General features: G+C 34.5%; 1 protein-coding gene across 5 annotated transcripts; it reads right to left on the reverse strand.

Moving 5' to 3' along the window:
• Positions 1 to 1,643: 1,643 nt before the first annotated feature.
• Positions 1,644 to 9,262, reverse strand: LOC143247022 (uncharacterized). 5 transcript variants are annotated; one of them, XM_076494339.1, is made up of 6 exons: positions 9,110 to 9,124; positions 6,765 to 6,925; positions 6,050 to 6,176; positions 5,451 to 5,509; positions 3,153 to 3,354; positions 1,644 to 2,289 (listed from the first exon to the last, which is right to left on the reverse strand). In XM_076494339.1, exons 3-6 carry the CDS (start codon positions 6,114 to 6,116, stop codon positions 2,159 to 2,161), a joined length of 459 nt encoding a protein of 152 aa, XP_076350454.1. In that variant the 5' UTR covers positions 6,117 to 6,176; positions 6,765 to 6,925; positions 9,110 to 9,124; the 3' UTR covers positions 1,644 to 2,158. The 5 variants fall into 5 exon arrangements, with proteins under 5 accessions (XP_076350454.1, XP_076350451.1, XP_076350455.1 ...); XM_076494336.1 differs by lacking the exon at positions 6,765 to 6,925 and having other exon boundaries at positions 9,110 to 9,262; XM_076494340.1 differs by lacking the exons at positions 6,765 to 6,925; positions 9,110 to 9,124 and adding an exon at positions 9,130 to 9,210.
• Between the last annotated feature and the right edge of the window lie 10,775 nt (positions 9,263 to 20,037).

Raw genomic sequence — 20,037 nt, forward strand, 5'->3', positions numbered from 1 at the left:
TTCTTTTCTGACATTTTCTTCCTAATTCTCGTTCGTCTTACTTTTCTTTACTTGCAGTCGCTTTTTGAAATAATCAAGAAAGAGGGTGTGTTTGTGTGTTTTTCTTATAGCAAAGCCACATCGGGCTATCTGATCAGCCCACCGAGGGGAATCGAACCCCTGATTTTAGAGTTGTAAATCCGGAGACACACAGCTGTACTAGCGGGGGACTCAAGAAAGAACATCAGTTCCTTAAAGCCAGATCTCTGGACGTTAAGATGGCTGTTTCGTTCCGATTTCATTAGTGATTTCCAATTAGTCAAGAGTAAAATATTCGGAAAGACTGAGGAAAACGAGCCGCTCACAAGATGTCACAAAATACTTGTGAATCTCTTGTAATTTCACACACATACACGTGTTTGTATAATAAACGTCGCTTTTCTTTGTTTCCTTTGTGAATGTCTTAATGTCGAAAGGTAGTGTGGTTCCATAAGAAGATAACAGTATCCACGAAAGGACTTTTTTTTTTTTTTTAGTCTGATATGTGACCTGAAGAAACAGTATCCTTCCAGTAACAACTAATTATCGTAATATTTTTTTTATAGACTGCATTGCAGTTACTGAATATACACGTTCGGAAAGTGGCGTTGGTTAATGTTTTGGAAGACTAGCTCAACGCGTTAACCTTTGGAAAGTCTTTGGTCACCAGGTTGACTAGTCCTAACGTGATACACGTTATGTACATATTCCTGCTTTGGGGACGTGTGGCATTTCGTACTATAAGAGTTAAGCAGAATCTATATATAATCTAAATCAGTCCGATGTAGTTATGTAATGTTATATTTAATGTACTATCTTTTCCATGTTGGTATTGTTGATTCTTCGTAATTTATCATTAGGAAATCTAATTTATTTTAAATGATAGAGAAATGTATTTTCTTCTTCTTTTAGCTTTAGAGACTTTAATACTTATGTTCACATTCAACAGAATTATGTTAATGAGGCGATTAACAGGGGCTGTTTCTTTACTTATTCACTAATTCTTTGGTTTTGAATTTCGCTCAAAGTTAGGCAGTGGAAGGCAGCTAGCTGGTCGTCACCACCCACCGCCAACTCTCGGGTTACTCTTTTGCTAACGGTGAGTGGAATTGATAGTCACATTATCACGCCCCCACGGCTGAAAGGGCGAACAAGTTTCGTGCAACGGAGATTCGAACCCGCAACCCTCAAATTAGGAGTAGAGCGCCTTGTTTACCTGGCCATGCTGGGTCTTTTTTTTTTAAATATATTTTACACAGTTATCTATCAGAAAGTCTTTCGTTATCGGTTTTCACTTGTCTTTCTTGTTACTAATGATTTAATGCTTACTTTCTGAACTATGGTTGCCATGACTGTTAGAATATATTTCAAAAAGTTACTGTAATATAAAGAATGGATGGATTTCAAGAATTCTGTAGTCATGCATAGCAAACAATAACTGACGTACCCCGTTTCTGTTAAGCAAGGAAATTAGATGCAGTATGTGATACGGACTTTCGAAAACATTTACTCTTGCACTATATTGTTGTTGTTGTTTTCATTCTGTAAAATAATTCACATCTGACAGTAACTGCAGTTGTGTGTATCTTTAATAACATGCAATATAAGAAAACAGGACACATTAGTTTTGTTGTTTTTGCAACTTTTATTCTCCCCAACAAAAAATAGAATAAGTTACAGGTATAAAAATAAAACAAAAAATTAACTAATGAATGTTCATAATTTTGATTATTTGTCGAAAACAATTGCTTCGTACAACTAATTGTCTCTGGTACTGATATTATTTTCCAAGATTTTAACCTATTAAACTCGTGCCTTCTCCTTATTAAAATAATTTTGAAATGGGTTATTAACTTTATATTGACTAGTAATGTGGTAACACGGTAAATATATACCTAATATATTTTTATGTGTATGCGCTAGTTATACGCTTCTTAGAAAATTGAAATGGTAGTCTTACTTCACATATTGAATTGTTAAGAGCATTTCAAATTTCTTATGCCAATAAAATATATATTTATTATTGATATATTTTAAAGTCTAATATAATACGAAATAAGTTACATTCTCGGAAGAAGAAAAACAAAAGGTACAAACATGAAAAGAACTGTTTGTGAACACAGTTAAAAGGAACTTAAATTTATAAAGATACTCCTGTATTGTTTCTTTTAATTCTCTTGCTTTGTGCAATCCTGAGGTCCTTGCACTTTTGGCTCATTTTCCTCCTAATTTGAGGTTCAGTGATAAATGAAAAGTGTGATTTCACTAAATCTAAAAAAAAAAAAAAAAAAACACAATTTACAATATCGAGAAATTGAATGAACATGTTTATCCCTCAACAACACTCAAATGAATATTCTCTAACGAAAATTTACAATGACAACGGTTACCTACAACAACAACAACAAAAAAAAAAAAAAAAAACACTTGGGAAAGAGAAATGAGCCAGGTATTGTCGGAATGAAATGTGAGAAGCCGCTTAAAGTGGTAGGACGGACCATGTTACATTTTATAGGGGTGTAGAATATTCGTGTAATATCAGAATTGACTGCTAAGAAGAGAAGAAAATGAAATTGTTGAGTCTTAATAATAATAGAACGAATCATTGTAAGTAATTAAAGATCGTTCTTGATTTTATGTAATAGCTGCAGTATGATAAACAATATATTTTAAGATTACATACATGAGAACTTAAGTTAATGTTGCAATTGATGTGTAAAGAAAGTCTGTATCAAGCATGAGAAAATTGAAGTTTGAGAATCCTCCAATGTACATGTTTTGACAGAAATTTTGAAGGAAGCATAACTTTATTAGAAAAAAAAGACATTGTGCATTTAGTATTACTCAGAATATAGTAAAGATACAAACACACGGAAAGTTTTAAGTATCTGAATCGACACATCAGTTGTGTAACCCCACATAATAAAAAAAATGATCTTATACAATGGGTAACATAAAACTGTTGTGCATTTTTGAAAATTTTTTATTAGTCCTATTACAATTTTTTTTACTTTGTACTAAGTAAGAGGTCATATTTGATTTCTTACCTCTTAATTTTTATTTAGATATTTAAGAAACAACAGCAACACATATCTCGGAGCATACTTTTACAGATACATTACTGTAAAACTCACCGACAATAAGGCTAACTTTGTCCTGGTTTAAAACAGTTCTTGTTTCTCCACTTTTTAACCCAAGTCTTTTACCTGTCACATGACTGTTGACCATTTCTTGTTCAGTGAACAAAGCTGTCATAAGTTTGCAGGTCATCTTTTTGTAATCTTTACATAAGCCTATTGGATAAACCATGTTGCCTATGAGTAGATCTGCCATCAACTGAAGTTAAAAAAATGAAAGAATGTTTAGTAAGACCGGTGCTCACTATGCCTTTTACTGCTGCTATACACATATATCGCTGTAGTTTTAAAATAAGTGTTCCAATGTCCTTTGAGTAAGTTTTGTGCCATTTCATAAATATCTATGGGATGTAGAGAGCTGTTTCTACTTTTAACAATTATTGTATTTATATTTATACTGAATTGTGATATACCTATATATATACACACACACACACACACACACATACACACACACACACACACATTCATATATATTACAACCATATGATATTCAAGCCATGAACCAAAACACATTAACATATTTTTTTTAATTTCTAAAATAAGCTGCACTTTTAAAAAAAAAACGCAATCCTAGAGGGCAAGCTACAACGTGGGATTATAAAATGTACGAGGTCTGTTCAAAAAATACGCGGACTGACGTCATAAAACAAAATGTACTTTATTTAGAAGTTACAGGTCTGGGACCCCTTTAAAGTACTCTCCTCCCCAACGCACACACTTATCCCAACGGTGTTTCCACTTGTTGAAACAGTCCTGGTACGCTTCTTTTGTAATGTCCTCCAGCTCCTTCGTCGCATTTGCCTTAATCTCGGGAATCGTCTCAAATCTTCTTCCTTTCAAGGGTCTTTTGAGTTTGGGGAACAAGAAAAAATCACAAGAAGCAATGTCAGGTGAGTAGGGGGGTGGGGAAGAACAGTGATCGAGTGTTTGGCCAAAAACTCACGAGTTCTAAGGGCTGAATGGGCTAGAGAGTTGTCGTGATGGAAAAACCAGTCGCCACTCCTACACATTTCTGGCCTTTTGCGACAGATGGCGTCCCTCAGACGTTTCAGAAATTCAATGTAGTAAGTCTGGTTCACTGTGGAGCCTTTGGGGAGGTACTAGTGGTGAACAACACCTTTAGCATCGAAGAAAACTGTCAGCATCACCTTGACCTTGGATCGAACTTGGCATGCTTTTTTGGATCTGGGGGATGTTTCACCCATCCACTGGGACGATTGGACCTTCGTTTCAATGTCATAACCATAAACCCATGATTTATCACCTGTTATGATCCTTGACAAGAAGTTTTCATCTTCTTCTGAACAATCAAACGGTTCCTGACAAACCTGGACGCAATGGGCTTTTTGTTCGTCTGTCATCCGGCGTGGCACAAATTTCGCAGCAACGTGGTGCATCTTCAATTTTTCGGTCAAAATCTCGTAACAAGATCCAACTGATATCCCACACTCTTCAGCAAGCTCCCTGACAGTCAGACGTCGATTTGCCCGCACCAGGGTGTTGATTTTGTCGACGCGTGGGTCGTCAGTTGATGTGGAAGGACGTCCAGGACGCTCATCATCTTCAATGGACTTTCGACCATCCTTAAAACGTTCATGCAACTTGAAACATGCCGTACGCTTCATAGCAACATCACCGTAAGCCGTGTTAAGCATAGCAAAAGTTTCAGTCGCAGATTTTCCAAGTGTAACACAAAATTTCACAGCAAGTCGTTGCTCCTTCAGGTCATTCATTCTGAAATCCGCCAAACGAAAAAATCACACTTCACTTAAAAACGCATAGCTAATACACAAATGAAGATATCTGCAATCGGGAAATGGCGTCGTAATCAGCTGATCTGTGTGAACCTAGCGACACCAAGCGGATTCCCCTGGAACCAACTGGAGCCGCGCAATTCAAACACTCCGCGTATTTTTTGAACAGACCTCGTATTATAGGTTTTAGAGGTGACTGAAGAAGCAGGACTCATATTGCAATGGGGATACACCACCTGTCAGTCTTAACCTCAAATTTGCTTGTCTCACATAAGTATTTGAATTGAAATTCATTACATTTTTATTTTTAATACCATATTTTTACTCACAAATATTTTATCAAATTGTTTTTTCAAAATTATGTGTTTGTTTCAGATAACATTATTATGATATGAAATACTCTGTCATCTCACTCTGGTAATAATTCAGTTTGACTGCAGCTACCATAACAAACATAACTAATTTGAAATCATAACTTACTTTGCACTTTCTACACACTTGGCTAATATCATTTTAATGGAAGCTCTTGAAAACTTACATTGTTATCTGCACACATATTGTAGGCATCAGAGTGAACACTGGTGGTACTGTTTCCTCCTGTAAAATACAGGCACGACAGATGCAAATTATAAATAATTTCATCCTAATAAACATATACAATGTACCTTTGTCACAACTTCATAAATATACTGAAAAATATATTAAAAAATTTCAAAGTATCTGCACTCATTGTATTTAAAACCAGTATATGTACATATCCATTTTTATTATATTAGTGTACACTAATAATTTATAATTACTATAAATGTACAGAATGAAATATTTTATTTCATGCCTCTTTGAAAGTCAGTGACAAATGTATTCAATGAAAAACTGTTACAATTCATACATTCTCTCATGAAGCATGTGATTTTCCCCCATAAAAAATGAAAATGCACATCTGAGAACAATTTTATATTTCATAACAACATATATATACACATTATTTAAATTCTGATATTACAAAATTATCAAAACAAAACACAGGTTAAGTGAAAGATCTTCATTGAAGGAACCAATCAGGTTCTAAGTTATGTGCAACACAAATATTGACAAACAATCAGTTCTTATTTGAAATAGAATGTGCACATCTGATACCAACAGTATAGTCAAATGTTGAAAATGTAATGTTCAGTTTGATAATATACTGTTCTTCTTGCATCATATAAATCTTCAACTCCACAGATACTCTCTTTCCCTCCCTTCATAGCGGTAAACAAGGAGACTGAAAAATAAAAAAATAAACAATCAAATTTTGTTGAGATACAAAAACATCCTTCACACATATCCACCAACAATTACTTTACCTTCCATTAAGTACACTTGTTTCCACATGGAAAAAGTAAAACATAATTTCATTGATAATGGTGTTAGCAATAATTTGAGAAAGCTCTTGGGAGGTGAAAAAACCCAAAGAATGGAAAGTGAAAATACACGAGACAGACTTTTTACTAACATAATGGAAATATCCTATCTCTACTATTACCAGTTTGTTACAACCATATCAACTGTACCTTTCATTTCCTTTATATTTAACTGTCTACATGTAAATTATGTATGTTTTTTCCACACCCTAGCAATGAGGCTTTTTAATAAAATACAGTGTGAAAGAAATGCATTATATTAAAGGAATTTATACTTGTAGTAAGCCCAATATAACATACATGAAAGGTATTAAAACCTGATGAAAGTTCAAAGTGTTACATATATAATGTATTATTGTTGTTTCATTTTCTTTACAATTGCAGTTTTAGTGGTATTAGTGTTGCATTTCCTAGGTTAGTATGAAATCAAGTGCTTTACCAACTATTACCAGTAAGATACTAAATTTTTTAGAAACTCAAACTGCAACATAATGCATTGGTAAATATTTATTTCAAAGCTTCACTGAAGAACAAACTGCTTCTTCAGTCTGGGACCACTTGTCGATGTCAACAGATTTGGAATTTCTGCTGTCTCTTCCTATTGTGGTCCCTTAACACAACAAAAATTCAAAATATAAGTATGTGAATCATGTATTCCTGTTAAAATAAACACACTAAAACTGTACATTTTAACACACAATTCATGTGAAAAGACAAGTCACAGTTTTCCATAAAAAATAACATATCACCTATATAGAAGTAACAGCATACAAGCTAAAAAACATAGAGGAAGCATTGAGTGTGCAACTTTGCAAGTAGATAAATGCATAAGGGTTCTAATCCTTTTGGTTGTTAAAGCAAAGTTTTAATGAATCACCAGTAATAATGGTAAAAAAGCCACCAGACTTTTTATTACTTGAACAAACATCATGTTTCTTGCATAAAATAATAAAATGACACTTAGAAACAATTCTTAGGTTCAGGAAAATTTTATTTTAAAAAGCAGACAGTTTTTCTCAAAAACCTTCAATCTAAGAAACAAAAACTATGCCAAAATTTTAAAATGTATTCTTCCCAAAATCTGAAAATGAACATTTAAAAATTAAATAAGGTATGAGAAATGTTAAGAGAAAAAATGCAATTATATGCAAAAGAACCAATTAAACTTTGGCCATAATTTTACATTTAGATTACATTCACTTTGTACTCGCAAGGTAAACAACTCGATGTCTTGAAAAAATGCCATGTTTAACACCAGCTGGTAGAGAGTCATTTCAGTATACTAGTTAACATTGGTGGTTCTTGATTCAAGTCAAGCTACTTTTCACCTATTTCATTTTTAGACCATTAGAATTAGTAACACCACCTGTAATAGTAGATACATGGATATCTACTCTAAGGTTTCCAGTAATGAGAGGTCTGAGACAATGTTCAACACATTAGCCTGCTAAGGCTTTCACACCTCAGCTGTCTAACTGGTTTGTGGCAATATATCAAGTTTACTCCTATTTCTCATTTTAAAAATATCTATTTTGTCATTCTTTAGGTTACTGGAATGCCATTCACTTCTTATTTCCTTACCTTTAACTTCAGTAACTATTCCTCTTCCACATGTAACACTGAAGTATTTCACATTAGGTATATTACAAAAGTAGATGCAGTAAACCATTCCTTAATATATTATCACTTGTATGAAAAAGCATGCCACATATCCAGGGTTAATTGTGGAATAATATATATATATATATATATATATATGCTATAACCTACATGAATGGATGTATCACACATTTCAGATGAATCTGCAAAAGGTTTAGGCCTTCTATTATATGTGTGGGTGATGTACCACACGTCCCTTGAAATATTTACTTAGTTTTTAGTGATCGTAAAATAGTCTTCTAGTGAAATTGAACCAATTAAAACGTTTTCTACTTGTGACAATATCTTATAGTGTACAGTAAATATCACACACACATACACTTCTAATCAAATTTCCAAGTTTGTTTTTATTATTTTACTGTTTTCACATTAAGTGGCATAATAAAATCTTATATATAATAAATCCATACATATACACATAATTTTGCATTTTAACAGTAATATTTTTAAAAGTACTTGCCAAGTATTACAGAACTGTAAGACTTCGACATGCTCTCTCCTCGGATTAAAACTAGGAATTTAAGGTTAATTGGAAGAACATATCGTGTTACAGTAATACTGATAAGCTAGTTACTGATTAACTACTAAATTTTAAAGCCATCAGTCAGTAACAAGATATAATTTATCTTATCACTGTAATACTACTACTACTAGTAGTTCTTGGAAGTGCTTTATACGAAGTTTACTTATTTTAAATTACCTATATGAATGACTGATAGCGCTACTATTATTATATTAATATACATGTATACGAATGTTAAACTTACACTAAGCCCAACAAATCTGATGCTAAGTTTTTCTTTGTTTAGTGCAAAAATCAATCCTAATTACATATGTACTAGCTAATCCAGTAATAGCAGTATTGTACAATTTGTATTTCACTCTAGTAAAAATTTATCACTACTCAAAAATCGAAACAGTGACTATCTACAGTTGTATTATCAACCTTTTCGCTACTAATATTAGGCTTACTGTTAGTCTTACTAACATTCGATAAAAATAGAGCGACACTTAAATACTTTAACATTCATTTTTTTATAATAAACCTTCAGAAAAATGGAAACTGAAATTTGACTTCAAAGAATGAAATGATCAACTAAATAGAGTGTACATTAAATTTAAATTCTTATGTTACCCAGTGAAAGAAGTAATTACTATTCTTCCCGATAAACACACGTTAAATTTTCTTCAGTTTCACCATTTTTACACATCGTTGATCATTTTGGCGAAGGTGACAAAATAAATATACGTGAGATAATATGGATATTTCTACCCTAATCAAAATAAAAAACTTATGATATTGGAAGCTATACAAAATATCATTTTTTAATGTGACTTGATGTTTAAATTATTATTATTAATCATTTTAACTTTGTTCTTGCCAGACTAACTTATATACATCTAATAAGGTAGATGGATTTAATTTTTATTTTGTCACTTACTGTCAACTTGCGATAACACAGTTTACATTTTTTTTCAAAATACTCTTTGTTTGTTTGTTTTCGAATTTCGCACAAAGCTACTCGAGGGCTATCTGTGCTAGCCGTCCCTAATTTAGCAGTGTAAGACTAGAGGGAAGGCAGCTAGTCATCACCACCCACCGCCAACTCTTGGGCTACTCTTTTACCAACGAATAGTGGGATTGACCGTAACATTATAACGCCCCCACGGCTGGGAGGGTGAGCATGTTTGGCGCGACTGGGGCGCGAACCCGCGACCCTCAGATTACGAAGCGCACGCCTTAACGCGCTAGGCCATGCCAGGCCCTTCAAAGTACTATATTAACATATAAATATTATTATATTAATATTTACGTGTCATTTATGACCAGCGGGTTAAAGAACCTAGTGCAATAGTCCATCTAGGCCTTCTCATTTACTATAATAAAATCTAAGATAAAATAAAACACTAAAATCCGGCCTTTATTATTCAAATATTTGCCAATACTTTACTTAAAATCCTTTAAATTAACTTCATCCATATCATCTGAAATTAACCTGTTCCAAAAGTCAACTGTCCTGTTAGAAAAAGTTATTAATAAGCTGAAGAGTAAGTAAGTAGTTATGAGTATGATGTCACAGAAGTCCAAATCCTGGTTAAAAACTGATATTAAATATAATGTACTGTATATTTTTTTCACTGACACACTAAATGACCCATTCGTAAAAGGTATATAATATTGTAAGGCTGACACTGGTTGCTTGTCGATGTTTGGAACTCGAGTAAATTTTCTCCTTATATACGGTCATGCCTTAACAATTACACCATTAGGTTTAAAAAGAAAGTGTTATATACTAATATTATCAATTCCCTTGAGAATTTTAAACACCTCAATCACAGTCCTTCTACATCTTCTCAAGAGAAGATAATTTAAGAGATCTTAAAAAAAATATTGATTAAACAACATCTCCATGCACATAAATCCAATGGCTTTCAAATAGAATATAATTCCAATGGGGTCCAGCATGGCCAGGTGGGTTAAGGCTTTCGACTCGTAATCTGAGGGTGGCGGGTTCGAATTCTCGTCACACCAACATGCTTGCCCTTTCAGCCGTGGGGGCGTTATAAAATGACGGTCAATCCCACTATTGAGTAGTCCAAGAGTTGGCGGTGGGTGGTGATGACTAGCTGCCTTCTTTCTAGTCTTGCACTACTAAATTAAGAGACGGCTAGCGCAGATAGTCCTTATGTAGCTTTGCGCGAAATTAAAAAAAACTTCCAATGTTATTTCTCTTTCCTGAAGTTCGTTTTTGTGTTTTATGTTGATTTACGAAAAATGTTTCTAATTATTTAAAAGTACCCAAAAATATATATATATTATTTTTCTGTGTTGAACAATTCGAGGTGTATTTTAAAAAACAAAAGTACTTTTTGCAAATTCATGTAAAATCAATAAAATTACATCAGCATAATAATGCACAAATTGATTTGTCTTCGTCAGGCAAAATCATGTAGTACTCCATCATATTTGTAAGGTTTCGAAAAAATATATCAGGAACAGAATACTCTTCAAACAATTAGCTTGTAAGGTTTTTAGCCACTCATGGCAAAGTTATGCAAATGGTTGTTTAAGAAATAAAGTAATTATATTTATAGATTTTTATTTGATATCAAATAATTTTTCTTTACACTCAAGGGTAAAACTTCACAATGGACTGTATGTGCTTTATCTACTATAGAGATCCAACCTTCAATTTTAGCGTGTAACACCATCAAGTTTACAAGGAAACAAATTAATGTGACATTTTTTTCTGATTTTTATTTTTTCCGCTTAAAGTTTACATAATGTATATTCGAATATGAGCAGAATCAAAGAAGTCGATGTTAAACAAAATGAAACAATATATGTTTCCTTAGAACATCTAAATTTTAGGGATTCGGCTCATTGTCTTAAAAATATCCTCTTCTGTGTACCTTTTATTACTATTATTATTTAAGAGGCGACGATTGTAAAATTCTTAATTTTTATTCGTGTTTATCCATTCCTTGACTTTTATGCCATATGGTAAATACAAGGTTTGTTTGTTTTTGAATTTCGCGCAAAGCTACTCGAGGACTATCTGCGCTAGTCCTTCCCTACTTTTGCACTGTAAGAATAGAGGGAAGGCAGCTAGTCATCACCACCCACCGCCAACTCTTGGGGTATTCTTTTACCAACGATTTGTGGGATTGACCGTCACATTATAACGCCCCCACGGCTGAAAGGGCGATCATGTATGGTGTGACGGGATTCGAACCCGCGATCCCGAGATTACGAGTCGAACGCCTTAACCCAATGTCGGGCCAATAAATACAAGTGAGTTTTTTGAGTCTTTTTAATCATATGAAAACATAAGTTAACTTTGGTGTTTGGATATTGTTATGCCATTGTGTTCAATGTATAATACTGTGTGGTGAATTAAAAAGAACTCAAAACCCTCATAAATATTGCATCTACATCATCGTTATAAGAGATATGACTACATTTTTGGTTTGCTGTGCTGATGAGTCTTGCGAAACTCTTAGTTCAGCTCACTATTTTGGGATTAGGGTTCCTTGGTTGTTTTTTTTTAATTTGTAAACTACGTATTTCTGAAAAGCTTCAGTGATGTCGAGAAAACCCACTTGTAGAGAAATATATATGCAAAAACGGCTCGTTTGGCTTCTATGTAAAATATTTTCTCAACCCAAACGATCCGTTTTTGCATATATATTTCTGAAAAGCTTGTTGCATGGGGAAACTAAAATCATTGTTTGCATTTTTTTTAAGTTCATAGTATAACAGCCATCTTGGATTCCAAAATAGTTGCTTTATCATGTGTTTTAAGGCTTATGTACTAAATTTGATGCCCAGAACTTCAGCAATTAAAACTATGGTATTTTGGCATTCTGTTTTCAGACAGATATAATCCAATATCGACAAAACAGAAGTTCCACAAGAAATATGCATATAATACCGGAAACATAGTCAATACAAATAAACTTAAGCGCACGCACGCACACAATATATATATACATATATATTTATTCATACATTTTGTAATTCGTAGTTTATTTTAGGGTTTCGATATTCTAATAAATGACTCTTCACTTCCTGCTGGGATGGAAACTAGAATCACAGATGTACAACAAAATCATTAAGGTTTGTTTGTAATTAAGCACAAAGCTACACAGTGGACTATGTGTGCTCTGCCCACTACGGGTATCAAAACCTGGTTTCTAGCGTTGTAAGTCCGCAGAATTACCGCTGTGCTACTAGGCAGTTAAATCAGTAAAGAGTCTGCCATAGTTATTTTGTCGTCGCGTGATAGGTTTGAAGTCTTTGTAATTTCCATTCCTAAATTTAGAAAATTAAAAAGGCAACATAAATGTTCAGAAAAGTTTATATCTTCCCATCCTTTTCTTTGTTGCTATTTATTGCTAAAAGTGAAGAGTCAATACCTCTCTTTTATTTCATACCTAAATGCTGTTGTTGTGCCTTTAGGCTGTTTACGCCAGTGATAATTTCAGATAAGCATACCTATCAACTCATACTAGCTTGTTTAAGGCTCTGTATCGTCCTTTAAAATGGACTTATCTACCACAAGGTGGGAGACACAAAGTCAAGTTTTTACAATCTTCCATGGAATAATTGTAAGGATTTTTGTTGTTTTCCACCAAGCTTTACCAGAAGTTTTTCGCCGTCAGAGGGAAAATAAAATGGTGGAGGTAAAACTGGCGGATAGTTGTGAGTTATTAACGCCACGAAGCAGTAAGGAAGATAGTTTTGTTATACTTTTTATGGATGATGGACGAAAAATGTGTCATTTTACTCCACTTTAATCATCTTCAGTGCTTTTTATGTTATTCATGACAGTAATACATAAAACGAGATTAGAATATTCTAGTTCTCAGTTGTTAAGATTTAATGTTGTGTTAATTTATACATTATTTGGTAATAGCAATAATTAGTAATGTAGGTAAGTTCTCTTTAGATTTATTGCTTCAATACACCAAAGGAAGCGTCATACATGTTTTTTTCAGAAGTCTGCGTAGAAGAGATATCACTTTAATTCAATAAAGCCCAATAACTCAAGCTGTAGACCTCTGAAAAAGGAAGTCAAAAAAATTTTACTAAAGGGAGACAACAAGTATATATTTCTTCGTCAGGGTTATCATGAGGGCCCTAACGTAACAAAGGGGTTGGAACCGGGGTGCATCTACTTTAATTATACTAATTTTCTGAGGAGGGGAGAAGCATGACTCTACATTCAGCTGCCTTTTTACTATCAATCTTTCATTGTAAAATCTGCATGTCTAGCCAAGCAACTCTCACTTCGCAACTCCTTCCCACACCACTGCATCACGTTAAACACAACAACATTCTGAATGTACCTGTTATCAGACAACATATAACTAAATTCATCTTGCAAGTTAACTTTCCTTCAATATTAATTTTTGGACGTAATAGCTGATATATAAAAACATATGCTTTTATTGACTTAATATTTTAAAGGTTACTGCATTCGACTCGTAATCTGAGGGTAGTGGGTTCGAATTCCCATCACACCAAACATGCTGGCATTTTCAGCGTTGGGGCGTTATAATGTGACGGTCAATCCCACTATTCGTTGGTAAAAGAGTAGCCCAAGAGTTGGCGGTGGGTGACGATGACTATCTGCCTTCTCTCTAGTCTTACACTGCTAAATTATGGACGGCTAGCGCAGATAGCCCTCGTGTAGCTTTGCATGAAAATTCAAAAACATAATAATAATAAACTTAAAGGTTACTATTGTAGTTATGTTGTTTTTTTCTTCAACGTATTTGTCAATTTCCGTCTCTAAAAACGAACTACTTTTATTAAACAAAAGAAAGCACATCAACTGTAATAAACTTCCAATAACTGAAAAAGTGAAAATGAAGAAAAATATATAACAATGTGTCAACCACACTATATCTACTAAATACAATGTCAACGAGGCCTAGGTCCAATCTGGCATGCTGGGATATGACACATACGGTGGTGGTAGAGATGCTGTTCATATTTTCAGATTGCATGAACAACAGCTGTAATTGTGTGAACTAGATTAAGTGTCTCCTGTTGAGGCAGCGATAACTCTTTGTATTTACAACGCTAAAATCAGGAGCTCGATTCCCTCGGTGGACACACATAGATAGCCCGATGTAGCTTTGTTATAAGACAACTCACATACACACTAAATTAAGTTGTTAAAGTGTAAGTTTTGTCAGTTGTTTTTTGTTTTATAAATCAGAATTATGGGAAGGATTAAACATACCATACTGTATATATATATATATGTATTTAATATAATTCCAATTACTTATCATTCTGATGTACTTTGACTTGAATTAATTTTATTTATGTAGAAGAAAAGGAACTGGCGAATCAACGGGTTAGTCTACATTGTTCCTGAAGGGGATCAACCAACCACATTGTGATTGGCTGATTGTTTGGAGTTAAGCACAAAGCTACACAATGGACTATCTGTGCTCTGCTCACCACGGGCATTGAAACTACGCTGGGGGCACCACATCATAAACTAGAGAACACTGTATTGGCAATTATAAGGAATCAAAAGTAGAAAATGGAGAAGGTATGGCAATAATACATCAAAGCCATTATGTCCAGTGCCAACGAGGTCCTTCGGTCAATACCAGGGCTTACTAGGCCGGTTTGAAACTGACAGACGCTATTTATACTATTAAACTGAATTTAAACATCTGTTTTCTTGTGCTTCTCTGTACACATTGCTTGTTAAAAGTTCATCTAAATTAGTTTAACTATCCGTAATTTTTATGATGCTAGTTAAAATATTTAATTGTTGGAGTCACGTAGCAACTGTTTTCTTCTACGTGATTTTTTATTTTTATTTATAAAAGTTGAGGTTAACTGTTAATTTTGATATATAATTAAATTATTGGGACGTTGATGTAGGTGATTTTAGAACGAACCAGTGACAGAAGTTCTTGGTGGATATTGGATATCTCTGTTCTTGGACAACTTGTGAACAGTGGTGTTTTAAATATATTATAGATGTACCGAAATCTGAATACGTAAGCCCTATCGATTTCCAGCTAGAAACTTTTCGGCTTCTAAAAACTTTTGAGGTATAATATCTCGTTTATACTCTGTCGTCAGTTTTCTTCTTCTCTTACAAGAATATAAATGAACCAAGTTTCACAATAATTTGAATGAACTCGTCTCGATTATAGAAACTGGGCTTCTTATATCTTTGTAAATTGGAGGCTACTGATAGACCCTGTCATGGTTAGGTGGGTAGGACGCTTGACTCCTCATCTCAGAATCGCGGGTTCGAACCCCCGTCGTGCTAAACATACTCTCCTTTTCACCCCTGTGGGTGTTATAATGTGACGCTCAACCCCTCTCTTTGTTAGTAAAAGAGTAGGCTAAGATTTGGCTGTGGATGGTGATGGCTAGCTTCTTTTCCTCTTATATTACACTGTTAAATTAGGGAAGGTTAGCGCAGATGGTCTTTGTGTTGCTTTGCTCGAAATTCATAAACCAACCTGCTGGTGGTGTCGGATTTAAATCGGATACGATCGAGGCATTTGCATGAGGGTCTCCACAATGGCAATATTTTATGGTAGCCTCAAAGGGTCTATCCGGCCCTGCTTACCAATGATCAGATATCTTCCCCGATTAATATGCCTTTGTTTTAATAAGAAAATTTGATATAAAAACTTAACACAACCGCATAGAAAGGAACTCATACCTATTGATCAATGAACTTAAACTAGGACTGAATGATCTAAATAATTGAATTATTTCATTGTTATTGTTGTTTGTTAAATTTCGTGCAAAGATATTTGAGGACTGTTTTTACTAACCGTCCCTAAATTTGGAGTTGTAGACCAGAAGAAAGGCTAAATAACCCCCACCCGCTACCAACTTGTGGACTACTCTAATCTTATAATGCGTACAAGGTTCTAAACTGCGAAGTACGAATTTTTTATGGTAGCGACTCACTACCCATGAATCCTCGGATTCATAGTCCGTTAGTTCGTTTGTTACTAAATCCGTTAGCACTACCTGTAAAATGTGTTCCATATTTTTGTAATTACACCAACTATTTATAATACACTATATATATGTATACCTGATTTTAGACAGAACTTTAATTGAGTAGATATACATTGAATAATTTAGTAGACACTACATTTTCGATGTATAAATTTTAAATGGACTTTAAAATGCATTCTTTCGAAGTGTTACTTCTTACAGAAAAAATACATCTTTTTGTTGCTTAATATCGATACAATCGACTTCTTCCTGCTTATTTTTTTTTACTTTTTTGAAATGTTGCCAACTGCTAGTCAATGAACTACCATTCCACATCTGCCCTTAACTTTTGAAGTCATACACTAGAGGAACGTTGTCAATTAACAGCATCCACCGTCTATTGTTAAGCTACTCTAGTCTAACTGTGTGTGTGTGTGTTTTTCTTATAGCAAAGCCACATAGTGCTATCTGCTGAGCCCACCGAGGGGAATCGAACTCCTGATTTTAGCGTTGTAAGTCCGTCGACTTACCGCTGTGCTAGCGGGGGGCTAGTCTAACAGAATAGAGAGGTTTATTCTTCACCCTAATAGCGCACCCATAGCGAGAAAGTACTGAACGCGCCTTTGAAGAAACCGAATACTATTCTTGAACCCTTAAATTACAAGCTCGCTCGCTAACTGCTACACCATTCTTGACTCCATTCTTTTTTTTAACCTCATTTGTAAGTAGAACACGTGTTTAGCGAGAAGCCTAATTCAGACTATACAAACAACCGAAGATTTACTTTCATTCTTTCTATCATTTTAATGTGAAAATAAAATTGTATTCAGGATAAAAGTTTAATCTTCTCAGGGTAAAATGGATTTTAGGAAACTACCCGTTTTGTTATATACTGAGCATGTTTTGTCGGTTACCGTGCTGGGCTGTGGGCTGTGATCTCCAAAGTTAAAGAACGCGATATGCCACTAACTGGTCTACTTCGAATTTCGCACAAAACTCACGAGAGCTATCTGCGCTAGCCGTCCCTAATTTATCAGTGTAAGACAACAGGGAAGGCAGCTAGTCATCACCATCCACTCTTTTACCAACGAACAGTGGGTTGACCATAACGTTATAACACCTCCATGGCTGGAAGGGGCGAACACATTTGGTGGGACGGAGATTCAGTGGCAGGTGGCGGTTAAGATTGGGTTCCCTTATTCTGGCCAGTAGTTGAAAGTTAAAGGCGACTATGCCTAAAATTCGTGGTTTTCTGATCTGGTTGTTTAATACATGTGTCGCACAGAACGCTGTTCAGCCATAAAGGACAAACCATCTTTTTATGTAATAAAAAAAACACAAACTAAGTTTTCCAGACACGAAAAAAAAAAAGACCTCTTGAAATAAACTATCATTTTTGTTGAATGATTCGTTATCCGTTTATTTTCAGTTATGATATAAATATGTATATATATACATACAATATGTTCGGTTGTGTTAAAAACTGTACGAAACATTAACTAGACACTAGAACCAGTTACCAAATGTAGAACCGATACAGTTTAGTCCTGTTAAAGTAGAAAACAAAAATGAATATGGTTGATATTGGAGGACAACATACAAATGCACTCCATATGAGACAGAACACATTGAATAATGGGATTACAGTCACACCTTATAAATATTTAATAATAAGGTTGTCGTGTATTTATTGTTTACTCCCTGAAGAGATGGATCGTTGTTCTATTTCTTCACTTACAGTTGACATGTCTTCTTTTCTCATGATATTCCTCCTTAGTGTTACAAGTCGAATGGTTTGATGGTTCGTATTTCTTTCGACACTGAGTGAAAGAAAAATAAAATATCAGTTCATTTATTAGAAATTTGGAAGTTTGCAAATCACAGAGTTAGATTTATTGTTTGATTAGTATTTAGTTAGTGGGTGAAAGCTGTCGAAATGGAAGAACTTGCCTCGAGAACTTATGATTAGATAATATTTTGATTCTGTCACGTCAGGTCTGTGTCATACGTCTACCTGGTTGGACACATTGTCCAATCATAACGATACCAGGCAGGTTCTCCACCCTTAACAGCTTCTAACTAGAACAACAGTCCAGATATTTTACGTAATTACGATGTCCGGAAGTGTATCTCAGAACAACGTTTCGACCTTTGGAGGTCATTTTCAGGTTAAGGATGTCTGTAAGTGCCTGTTCCATCATCACACACACACCACATATACAACAGAATAATTTGTACACTTTACATTAAATGAAGATTTAAGAGCAAATATGTTTCCAATTCACTCGTCCACGCTATTCAATGTGCACTTATTCTGGATTTGTGAATAATAATTGTGGATAATAAGAGAATTCATAAATGAATTATTTATTCTGTAATACTCATGCCTTCACTTGATACTACCACTATTTGCATTAAAGATAATCTTTAGAATAAAACGTGAAAGGGAGGAACCAAAATATTAAACACTTTCGAACAACTGACCTTCGAGAAACACGACAAGGCAGTTTAATTATAAATATATATGAAATAAAATATAAAGTTCTGAAAAAACTAGCAACCTCCACAGCGCAAAAAGTTTAGTTGACAAAGTTTCTATTGACTATCCCTTACCGGCCTGGCATGGCCAGGTGGTTAAGGCACTCGACTCGTAATCCGCGGGTCGCAAGTTCGAATCCCCGTCACAACATACTCGTCCTTCCAACCATGTGAGGGTAAAAGAGGAGCGAACGAGTTGGCGGTGGGTTGTGATGACTAGTTGCCTTCATTCTAGTCTTACACTACTAAATTAGGGACGGCTAGCGCAGATAGCCCCTGTGTAGTCTTGTGCGAAATTCAAAACACACCATCCCTTATTTCTAACCGAATTACATAAGTTCAGATATTTCTAAACACAAATAACGAACTGCTGTGAACCTTATCTCCGTGAAAATGCTTCGTTGACGTTAAATAATCATACAACCGATCCTCCCTCTTTCATTGTACTTAAGTGACAAGTTTCATTATCTCGAACCATAGAAAACAAACATATATCTTTACTTATGTAGCTACAATCGCTTTAACCCACGTAACTATTCTTTAAGGTCTACCAAAAATGTCAATTACCCAAGGCAATATTTTCGACAAGTACTTTCCATGTACCAACTAGCCTCAGAATGTGCCTGCCCGAGAGGCACACTAGCTCAAATGGGATTTTGTTTTACTTTATAACGTATCTGGTAACATGCGACTGGCTGAAGATAATACATTTTTTTTTTCTTCTTTTACTTCCACTTGCCTTTATGGCATGTAAAAGTATTTGGAAACAGAACAGCTACATAATAAAAACAGTATATGAAATTCTTATCTGATGCACAGCATTTGCATTATTGGATTATTTTACTTATATCCGTAAATTAAACACCAACACATGAAATATATGGCAATCTATATAAAACATGCAAATTACAGAGAACACATTAAACACATAAAGTGCACTGTGTATAACCCGAGGTTATGTGGAATGCACTGTTCATATTTTACACACAAGTTATGCAAAACACGTTTCTTTTGTCACACCAGAT

The sequence above is a fragment of the Tachypleus tridentatus genome, chromosome 3, assembly GCF_004210375.1.
Source record: "Tachypleus tridentatus isolate NWPU-2018 chromosome 3, ASM421037v1, whole genome shotgun sequence".
Lineage (NCBI taxonomy): Eukaryota > Metazoa > Arthropoda > Merostomata > Xiphosura > Limulidae > Tachypleus > Tachypleus tridentatus.